At 47.4% G+C, this 11,784-nt stretch overlaps 1 protein-coding gene across 3 annotated transcripts in view; it reads right to left on the bottom strand.

Moving 5' to 3' along the window:
* Nucleotides 1-3,952: 3,952 nt before the first annotated feature.
* The window catches only part of LLGL2 (LLGL scribble cell polarity complex component 2), a 624,825-nt gene continuing 616,993 nt past the window's right edge, over nucleotides 3,953-11,784 (bottom strand). For all 3 annotated transcript variants that reach the window (XM_069200160.1, XM_069200158.1, XM_069200159.1), the window contains exon 26: nucleotides 3,953-4,627. In XM_069200160.1, coding sequence (XP_069056261.1) covers nucleotides 4,624-4,627 — 4 coding nt within the window. In that variant the 3' untranslated portion in view covers nucleotides 3,953-4,623. The remainder of the gene's footprint in view (nucleotides 4,628-11,784) is intronic.

Here is an 11,784-nt window from a genome sequence, read left to right as displayed (position 1 = left end):
GAGGAGGAGTCACTCGATCCTGTGACAAAAAAAAAAAGACTTCTTCGAAGAAAAACAACTTGTAACACTCCAAGCCCAACACTAGATGGCGATATATGCACAGCATGTGTATCTGCAGCTACACGTGCCATCGAACATATACACCCCCCCACAAGCAATACGTGAACTGCATCCTGGACAAAAAGGGTCAGAAGGAGGGCTACAACATCCATGAAGAAGACGACGACGACGACTGTGGCACATGGCCAGACAAAAACCATGTGGCCCAGTGCTGAGCAGCAGTTCAGAAAAAAGCACAATAAGGGATAGATATCAGTGCACTATAAGGGCGACAGACTGTGCCCTTTGCATGGAAGAAAACAAATAAGGTTGTACATAACAAGGAAAGAAAGAGGGACACTTGGAATCGAAGATGTACCAAAAACCCTAAGGGGACCTAGAACATTAACTTGAAAGCAGAAACACCATTTCTCACTGCACTAGAAAGGGGATCCCTAAAACATAGCGTGTTTTCCCCCAAAAAATAGGGGGGGGGGACGAATGCACTGGTAGAGTCATCTTGTACAAGGAACTATATGGAACTACACCCAAAAGGAGCACCTAACAAGTGGCCAGAAGGGAATAGTTAAATATAGAAAGTATGGCTAAAAGTCTACACCAATTGCTCCGAAGAGCAGGGAACGGAAAATGACTTTCACATGAGGGAAAACCTCATAGAGAGCACAGTCTCTTAGGTGACGCACCCATTACCTGAGACAACAGAAAACCCCTGTTTAAGGGGTATCAGACCCACACAGGATCACAGAGAAATAATAGAACCTGTCCAAGACAGTGGAAAAAGAAATGCAACACCTGCAAGTGCGGGAACACCAGCTTGGGTGCCAGCCAGGGTATAGATAATAATAATAAAGCCAGCAGGAACACCACACCTGGTGTTATACTGGAAGAAAAGAAGCACTCTACCTCTAGAGGTGGAGAGAAAAGCAACAGGAGAATAAAAACTGCCCCATAACAGTGGAAGGTAACCAATACAGAGTGAGACCTCATACCACCAGGAGGCGTTAAGGCTGTACCACCATGAGCATCTCTAAACCGGTGTAAAGCCACGTCGGTATGCACACCAAACAAGGAAGTGCCATCAAAAGGCATGTCAAATAAAGTTGTCTGCACAGCCTCTGAAAATTTGAAGGGACGCAACCACATGAGCCGAAGCACAGACACTGAAGAGCGCATAACCCAACGGAATTCGTGGTATCCATACCACATCGGATACTAAGCTTGGCAGCATGCTGACCATCCTGTACTAAGGGAACAAGAAAATGTCAAGCCTTCTCATGGGTAGAAGGCAAAATGCGCTCCACTGAGTCCCACAAGACATAGGAAAAGTGAGCAAGGTAACAATAAATGTTGATAGAATGCTTTGGGGTTGGGAATCGACATCGGCCGACGTTGTGAGGGTGAGATATCGACGATGGAAGGTGCATTGATCCACTTTGGTGAGACTACCACCGAAGCGTTGAGCAGAGTCGATGGCACCACTACCACTGTTGTCAGCAAAGCAGAGCTCGATGCCAGCAGGGAAGAGTCAGGTGCAGGAGGTGGAAGCCGCAGAGAGCTGTGAACTGGTGCCCAAACTACTCCGGAGACAGAGTCAGGGGGCCTGGCGGGCACTGAGGGCAAACCCGCCAGAGAATATCCCGCCAGGGCATCCTCCACCTCCTTGGGGCCAGAAGACGCACCAGCGTAAGGGGTTAGGCCCAAAAATGGTATGCAGGGAAGAGTAATAGTTCCGCATTTGGACCAGAGTCACCACAGCGCCAGGAAAAACAGAAAGGTGCGGGCGGACTCTTCCTCAGAAGACCGTGAAGAGCCGCAAGGAGGCGGTGAAGTAGTTGGAAGGCGCGACTTCAACCGCGTATGATGCTTACCATGAGACAGAGACATATGTGAATGGCTCCTGGAGCATTCGCGCAGACGGACCTTGGATGGAAAAGACATCCAACTCCACAGGAATCCTTGACTGTGACAACTGCGCCGACAGGAGCTTCATCTGCTGCTCCGTCAACGCTTTCGGTTTGAGATGTTGACAGGCACGACAATCCTTGGAGTTATGGTGAAAGCCTAAACACCACATACAGACAGAATGGGGGTCAATGACTAACATTTGTCGAGCACAGGACCCACAAGGCTTAAAGCCAGAAGGCATAACACACTGTACCAACAGATGGAAAACTGTCGAAAAAAAGAAGAAACTGACGTCAGCGCGTCAGAGAAGGGATTATATGGACTCTGTGGCCATCATATCCAGTGGACGACGTCGATACAGAATTGCACAGCGCCCTCTACTGATGCGCAGAGGTACTTCTGAAAAGTTTTTCCGGATCTAGTCTGACGCCTGGGGAGAATTCTAAGGTAAGGAATCTGCGCATAGTTGTCTCTATCAGATGGACAAGCTTTCTGTTGTCGCTAGAGCTGGTGCCGCACCAATTCTGAGCCTATTTTATGGCATCTAATATGACACATAATGATGGAATGGGATTTAAGAAGACAGAAGAGAAGGACCATCAAGCTGTCTTTCAAGGACTCTTCTCAGCGCACTAGAAAGAGCTGGCACAGTGGCCCAAAAAGTGGCTGAGAACAGTTGGCATGTGAAAAACAAACAGGAAAAATGCACATACCTTCAAACAAGTTTCACAAAAATGAAAGAACCATTGCAAAATGTCCGTCTAAGGCTAAAACATCACCAGAAATGTAGTTTATAGGTAAAAATAGACTTCAAATGGCAGTAGAGCTTGGGAATTCTTCTTTGAGAACTAGAAAACAAATGAACTTTCTCAATGGCTCTGTACTGTGGGATGCAAAGGCTGTCAAGCCTTATGGAGTTGATAAAGCTGTCAGATCACTTAAGCACTGACAGCATCAGTGTGTGCGTAATACCAATATAGAGGCTATGTTTTCCCTTATTCTTTTGCTTTAACAAAGAGTAACAGCAGTAGAGTTTTCAGCCTAACGTACTGTTAGACTATTTGGGATATTTAGATTATTTTGTTTACATAAATAAAGAAGAAATGTTGTTTTCTTTCAATGTTTTGCTGTTTTATATGAAAAAATGCAATACTAAAAGTGATTAGGGAATCCAGCACATACGCAGACCTATTCTTCTGTTTATGGTACAAATGGGAATCACACTATAGAGAATTTTCAGTGCAAGTTACCTTTCTTTTCCCCTTGTGGAGACACACGGTTTACCCTTAAGCTGAAAGGGTAACTTCTTGCTAAGATAATAAATAGGGTTACACAGTGCATCCCAGAGCAAACGGTGTATTTTCTAAGAAAGCAGGGGCACACGTTGTACTCTGCATCTGAAGGAGGCAGTACTCTCGCTGAAAAAATAGCAGTACACAGTCTACTCACCCGAGAAGCTGGTTCTCTCGAATGAGCCAGCAGAGTACTGCCTACCATGAGTAAAAAAGCGCATGGGGATACACCCAGTTTATCCATAAGGAGCAGTTTCTCTCTGAGGTATTAAGGAAATTACACTGTACCGAGAGTTGAAAAGTAGCAGTTCCCCACTGAGCTGCAGTAACAAAAATAACCAATGAGGTTGCAGGTGCTAGATGCCATCTACCCTGAGACAATGTATTTTCCTTCACTGAGATTGCCGCTGCCACACTAGTATGCCCTGAGCTGTAGGAGCAGCAACCCTCACTGACATAGGTGCAAGAAGTCTACCATTAGCCAAAGGATCTGGAACATCACTGAGGAGCAGGCGATCTACACTGTCGACACGAAGCAGGAGCAGTCATCCTCACTGAGGTACCAAGTGGTACACAAAGTTGGCCCAGGAGCTGAAGGTGCAGTTTATATACCAGATGCGATGCATGCCTGCGCTGAACCCGCTGGTAAATTATTCCCCGCTCCCCACAGACTGGTACACCAGGAAGAGACCAGGAAAATATGAACCGTTAATTTATTAACAAAGAGCAAAGTAGTGTTGAACGCCATTTGGCCTTTCCTCCCGCTGACGGCAGTCTTACAAAAAATAGAGATTCTAGGCACACATGGAAACGCAGTGCAGGAAATGCACTGAACGGTTACAAACACAGAAAATAGATCTCCATCAAAAAGGACAGTTACAGCAGCCACCTGGATCTACAATCATCCCCAGAATATATATATATATTATTTCACTAAATTAAGATTCACTTTTTCTTTAAAAAAATACATTCTAAAAACGGGCTTCCTGTGAAAGAGAAACCCTAAAGGATTTTAAAAACCATTGTACAAAAAACACCTCCCACAAAAATCATTTTGTAGTCGTCAGTTGAGAGGTAAGTTGTTAAGATGTTGTGTCCCAGGGCAGCAAAGTGTACAACTAAAATTCCTCCTCCCCGGCTTTCCACATGCCCAACAACAATAAAACAAGAACTGTGCAAACGTAAAAGAAGAGGGAAGGCAATCCCACTCCCACCCTCCAGGGAGCGCCGGCCTCGGGCACGACGACGGGCGTATTGGTGCTCTGTGCAGAGTAGGTCTTCCTGGGTGGAGTGGGGTGGCCACTCTCCTGCCGATCGGACCTCAGTAGTGTTCTGGCACTGGACGGGAGGACGGTTCAGAAGTCACTCAGCTGCACGACAGACAAAAGAAAAAGAAAAAGATGCTTTATCAGTCTGAGTAGAGAATACAAAGAGCTCACCACCATATCCACCCAACAGCCTAGAACCGATGCACTTTGCAGTGTGGGGAGTAGAAGAAAATTAATTCAAAAAGTATTAGCCGACGGGATTTGCCAGCTCGGCTTCATATACCTGGTTGCCAGCCTCAACACTGCGTACTCTGCCTCTAAAACAAGCATCCTGGAAATATTTTACTGCTTAGTCTCCACCATTTCTGCGGTCAGAGAATGGGGGCACGTGAATGGTGTTACGAGAGGAATATTTGATGAATGTACCACAATTTCAATATACAATAAAAATTAATAATAACACTCCAGATATTCTCATATAGTCTCATAATGTGACCACTAAACTCTCCACTCTTGTCGAACAAGTTACTTACCTTCGATGCCTTATCTGGTAGAGACAATATTTATTTAGTGCAGATTCCTTACCTTTAAATTTACCCCAGGTGTCACACTGGATCTGGAGATTTTTCCAGTGCAGTACCCCTGCGTGCCGTTAGGTGGCGTTGATCGGATCTGCATCGGTCATCGTCCGTGCTGGATATGACGTTGCAGATCCTATATAGGTGCCATCCCAGCGCAATGACGTTAGTTTCTTTTCATGACTTTCCACGCCAGAAGTATAGAGCCATGAAGAACACTGACTACTGGTGCATCAAAACTAAGGCCCTGAAAGGGGAGTCCCTAGCCCCTAGAAATCAGTTCGTAGAGCAGGAAAGATGGGTGGGTTGGTAAGTAATCTGCAACTAGATATTCTTTCTACCAGATATGGTGTTACCGAAGCTAAGTAACTTGTTCATCTGATAGAGACTTCTCGGTGCAGATTTCTTACCTTTGAATAGATACCCAAGAAATACCATCTGGGTTGCATAATAGATGCTGTAGCCCATTGGGGACCAATAGTGTACCAAAGCCCTGGGTACCCAAGTACCATGTACTAGGGACCTACAGGGGGACATTAGTATGCTAATTGTGGAGTGTAAAAAATACTTACAAAGCAAATTTAGAGGAGAGAGAACCAACACAAGGGTCCTGGTTATCAGGATCCCAGTATCTCACAGTCCAAACACGCTGAACCATGCAAAATGTAGAGGGTAACAATGCCAGAAAGATCCTACTTTCCTGCACCAACCACAAAACACAAACAACTCCTCAGGGAGTTTGGCCTGTAGAGGGTCTGAATGATACACCCTACAACAGGCAATAAACATTTTGCAGCTTCCAGCACAGTTAAATTTCCTTTATGGGTGCCAGGCTGCAATAGCGACATCTACCACTTCAGATGACAAGTCGAAAGAATTCAGCTGAAGCCACTTAATTTCCACATGTGAAGGTATAGCCTGCAGAGACTCTGTGTAGGAGCCTCTCCTATTGCTGAGATAGGAAGTGGGTAGCAGGACCGAAGAGTAAATGCTTAGGCTCAAGATCTCTGGGCACCACTCTTTTGGACCGTCTGGGGCTATCAAGATGACATGGGCACAGTCTGCTTTGATTTACCTACGAACTCAACATAGAAGAGGCAGGAACGCGTATAGGAGACCTGTGTCTTGTCACAGATGGAAGTCATCTCCCAATGATCTTTTTAAAGAAAAATCCCCAGCACAGAGTTTTTAACAGTGCATGTTCCGGAGAGTGGCAAACAGATCTAGCCAGGTCTTACCTCTCTAATCAAAGATGTTCTGTGCCACCTCAGGAAGGAGATTCCCTGCTGATCCAGGTCGACAGCTCATCTGCTCTGGTATTCAAATATACCATTAGACAGTTGTCTAACAAAACAATTCTCTACTGGTTCAGCTACCCCAGACACATGGAGACTTATTGCACAGGATTCAGGACCCCACCCTGTCATACCTGTTGGAGTACCGCATGGCATTCATATTGCCCATTAGTACCTGTAGAAACCTTCCCTTGACAGATGGTAAGAGGCTTTCAGGGCCAGACGGATTGTCTGGAACTTTGGCTCTCCAGCAGAGACCAGAGGCCTCCAATCTCACCCTTCTTCGGATGGCCTCCCCAATCCAGTAATGACATATCCAGATGAGGAAGAGAGAGCAGCCTTCCACCTGTCAGGTTGGCACTAGTCTGCCACCACATGAGGCACTGAGACCCAGACAGAGTCAGAAAGGTAGCCACAGTCCTGGGCGCTTTAAACTTCTAGCTTCTATTTAAGGATCCACAAGTTTGATTTGGTGTATGGGACGAGGAGGATACATAAAGCCAGGAGCCCAAGAAGCCTCAGTAACATCCTCACTGAGACCCAGGACTAGGACCGAAACATCCAGCTAGCCTGCCACTTGCTGTGGCCTCCAGTTCCTGCTTGTTTCAGACTGGTCCATTGACACCGCTGCTACCCAGGTTTCCCTGTCTAGGTTTTTCCACTCATCATTCTCCCGGCCAACAAAAGTCCCACCCACCGCTGGGCCTACTTAATGCAGGCCGCAGCGTGACCATATCAGTAGGCACCTGGACACCTAGCCTGACACTTGCCTGCAGCCTCCAGTTCCAGCCTGATCCAGTGGCACTGCCGCTGCCTGGGTTTTCCCCCCCGGGAATTCCCACTTACAGTTCTTCCCGCCAACAGAAGCCCCACCCATCCCAGAACCTACTTAATGCAGACGGCTGTGTGACAGCAAAGCAGATGTGCCTCTGGTGTGTCATCAGTGTGCCAAAGGCAAGCCCGTTCACACCTGGACCGCACCCCAGCACACCCACCCTTAAACCCAGCCCCCCACCCACCCCTTCCTGAAAGATACATCATTGCCAAGGTCTACACTCTTGAACCTGGACGCAGCAACAAACACTGCCACTATGCCAACCCATGGTAGGATACCTCACCTGCACCCCACTGCCACTTCACCTGCCACAGCAGACAACAGCCCACTGACCAGCCCCACCCTGAACACATCACAGACACCATCTAAAACAAACACCAACTAGCATGCGCCCTTTCTTAACACACGGTCACTATGCAAAGACACCACCAAGTTTTGGGACCTCATCTCCACCCTCACACCCAACGTCCTCTTCCTCACTGAGACCTGGTTCAACCCTAATTCCGCGCCTGACATGGCCACCACAACACCTGAGGGATACAATATCACCCACTTGACCGCATCAACAAACCTGGTGAGGGATCGCCATTATACACAAAGAATCCATCCAATGCACTATCACAAATGACAACATCACACCAGCCATGGAACACCTCAACGTACCACTCACAACAGACAGCAAAACCGCCATCAGGGGCATTCTCACCTACCCTCCTCCGGGAACACGTCAAGCCTTTTGCAACATCCCCGCTGACTTCATCACAGTCCTTCCACAGACTCCAAAAACGACATTTTCCTTGGCAACCTCAACTTCCATCTCAGCAACCACAATGACAAACGCTATCAATCTCAACAGCATGCACAACATCAGAGTAGCCCAATTCATCGATGACCCCACGCACACTGCAGGCCAAATGCTCAACCCCATCTTCAACTCCAGTGACCACATCAGGTACAGCCTCACTACAGAGCTGACTTGGACTGACCATTCCATCGTCCACTTCAACGTCACCAGATCACAAACCTCAGCCCCCAGTCTGCTCAAATCCCCCTACCACAGATAGAGAAAAGTCTCAAAGGACAGATGGATGAACACCCTCAACACCACCCACCACATCTCCTCCAACAATCTAGACCAGAACATCAGAAACTTCAACAACTGGATCACCAACAGCATCGATTCTATGGGCAACAGCACCCACAAAAGGTCCACCAAGCAGGCTAGCTGGTACACTAATGGCCTCAGAACCGCTAAACAACACCGTAAACAACTGGAAAGGAAATAGCGCACCAGCAAGGACATGACCAACAAGACTGCCTTCAAGACAGCCCTCAACTTCTACCACAGACAGTTGAAAGAATTGAAGGAAAAGGCCTTAGCCTCACACATTGAATCAAGCTCGAATAACTGCAGAAAACTCTTCAGCATCGTCAAAGAATTCTCCAGCCCCACAGCTGCAACAAACAACAATACATCCTCACAGGAACTCTGCGACAACGCTGCAAACTTCTTCGACAACAAGACTGCCAACATCTACAGAAACTTCAAACCCCAGCTCAAGGCCACCAATTTCTTTAAGCAACACAATGACCCTGCTACCACCGCAGACATCAGACTAACCCAATGGAGCCAGCTCGCCCCACAGGACACCACCTTCATCATGAACTTTGTCAACTCGGGCGCCAAATGACCCACGCCCTCTACACATCTTCAACCTAGGTGAAGCCTGAATGAGCCACTTATTCCCCACCTTGTTTAATACCTCAACTGCCAAAGCCATTTTCCCAGAGGACTGGAAACATGCAAAAGTCAAAGCCCTACTAAAGAAACCATTGGCAGACCCCAGGGAACTCAACAACTACAGATTGATCTCTCTGCTTCCGTTCCCGGCCAAAGTATTAGAAAAAGCCATCAATCAACAACCCATCTCCTATCTGGAATAGAACCTCCTACTCGACTCCTCCCAATCCAGATTCTGCAGAAACCACAGAACAGAGACAGCCCTCCTCTACTCAGAAGAGCCTGTGGCTTTGATCCTCCTAGACCTTTCAGCAGCCTTCGATATGGTCTCCCACCACAAACATCACAAGGCTGCACAACGCAGACATCCATAGAGCTGCCTTCAGATGAACAACCTCTTTCCTCAAGAACGCATACAATTCACCCCCTTCCCCCCTTCATCTCCAAATCCAAGGAAATACTCTGTGGAATACACAAAGGCCTTTGACCAGCTACCCCTCTTCAACACCTATATGACCCTCTGACCAGCATTGCCCAAACCTATGGACTCAATCATATCCTATGCTGACGACACAAAACCAATCCTCTTCTTCTCTGAAGACATCACCAATACCAAGGCCAACGCCCACAACTGCCTGACACATCACCAACTGGATGAAGGACAACTAACCGAAGCTCAGCATGGACAAGACAGAGGTATTATTTTTTGGAAATAGCTCCCCATGGGATGCACCTTGGTGGCCTTTCGAACTCAGACCTACTCCTACCCTGACTGACCATGCTAGGAACCTAAGCATCATTCTAGACAACAAGCTACCCATGATGACAGGTCAACTCCATCTCCTCCTGCTTCACCATCCTCCGCATGCTTCTCAAGATATTCAAATGGCTACCCCAAAGCTCCAGACACACCATCATCCAGGCTGTCTTCTCCAGCTGACTGGACTAGAGCAACACTCTCTACACAAGGATCACAAGCTCACCTCCTCTGACAACTACAGACCACCAGAACGTTGCAGCCAGACTTGTCCTGGATCTCCCTACATGAACCCACATCACCCCCTACCTGAGGGAACTTCACTGGCTCCCTGTACAGAAAAGATGCCAGTTCAAGCTCCTGATCCATGCATACAAGGCTCTATACAACTGCTGACCCATCTATTTGAACCACCGCCAGAACTTCCATCAGCCTATCAGACACTTCAGCTCTGTGTCCCTTTCTCAAATCCCTACCCCGGCTTTTGACACAGCAGATGCGGAGGACACTCATTCTCCTACCTAGCAGCAAAGACATGGAATGAGCTACCCTTTCATCTATAGACCTCCCTATCTCTCCCAGAGTTCTGAAAAGTCCCTGAAGGCCTGGCTGTTCAGTTAATCAACTGGACCCTGCCAGTGCCTGGATACCCTTACGGGTGACAAGTAGTTTTCTACAAATTTACTCACTGATTGATTGGTCCAGATTATATCTTGACATCCCAGGCTCACTGCAGTGGTGGAAAGGCCTTGAATACTACCATGTTTAGGATATCCCCTCTGAATGGAATCCTTTGCCTAGGAAGGTGGTTCTGTGGCTTGTTGACAAAAACCAAATGAGATCATGAGCCCGGCCTCTGTCCAGAGGTATCTGATGAATGCAAAAAGCCTGTCTTCAGCAGCCAGTTGTTGAGGTACAGGAACACACGTATCCTTGAACTCCGAAGGAAAGCTGAGACCATCCTCATCACTTTCGTGAACAACAGAGGGACTGATGTAAGGCCAAAAGGATCACCACAAATTGAAAGTGTTTAGGCTCAGCTGTGAAATACAATTAGCAAAACTGTGGTACTTTAGGGCAGGTATATGAAAATACGCATCCTGCAAATCCAGGGCCACCATCAAGTCGCCTGACTGCAAAGCAGAGAGAACTTGGGCCATAGTAGTCTTTTAGAATTTTTCTTTTTCATAAAGACAGTCAATGGGCCCCTCCTCAGCCCAGTAGTTGCTCAACGATGCATCTGGCCAGAAGGAGATTGATGTTTTGCATCAAGACAGTGGTGGGGTCTACCAAAACCACTCTGGTGGGGAGGAAATAAAGGGTAGGAACAAATAAGACTGGGTGTAGCCCCTTTGAACCATTTGTAAAACCCATAGGTCTGATGTGATGGCTTTCCAGCTGGGGAGGAACTACAGTATCTTGACCCCATTGGCTGATCATGACCCTGAGAGGGAAAATCTAAGCAGCTTTGGAACAACTGCTGCAGTGGAGGAGAGACTAGCTGAAGAAAGATTTTCTTGCTAAAGTGAAATGTTTTGATTACCCGTCTGGGTGGTATGGGTTCTGAGAGGAGAGGAGGAGAGAGTTCAAAGGAATAGCTTTAGGACTGACCTGTGGACACCTGCACCACAAGGGCGTCAGGTGTGCAGTGTCAAACCATCAGGGTCGCCAGGGGCTGGTCTGTGCTGAATCACCACAGTTCTGCTATCTGGGGGCAGAGTATCGCTTAGACCAAGATGCCATTAAAGTGTCTGTATCAAGACAGTGGTGGGGTCTACCAAAACCACTCTGGTGGGGAGGAAATAAAGGGTAGGAACAAATAAGACAGGGTGTAGCCCCTTTGAACCATTTGTAAAACCCATAGGTCTGATGTGATGGCTTTCCAGCTGGGGAGGAACTACAGTATATTGACCCCATCAGCTGATCATGACCCTGAGAGGGAAAATCTAAGCAGCTTTGGAACAACTCCTGCAGTGGAGGAAGAGTTGAAGGATTACGGTCCCTGCTAGAGTGAACACCTTGGGCTGCCACGCCCTCAACTCGAAAAAGAATG

Source organism: Pleurodeles waltl, chromosome 7 (assembly GCF_031143425.1).
Source record: "Pleurodeles waltl isolate 20211129_DDA chromosome 7, aPleWal1.hap1.20221129, whole genome shotgun sequence".
Lineage (NCBI taxonomy): Eukaryota > Metazoa > Chordata > Amphibia > Caudata > Salamandridae > Pleurodeles > Pleurodeles waltl.
The sequence above is the reverse complement of the archived record's forward strand: the minus strand, read 5'-3'. Positions and strand labels throughout refer to the sequence as shown.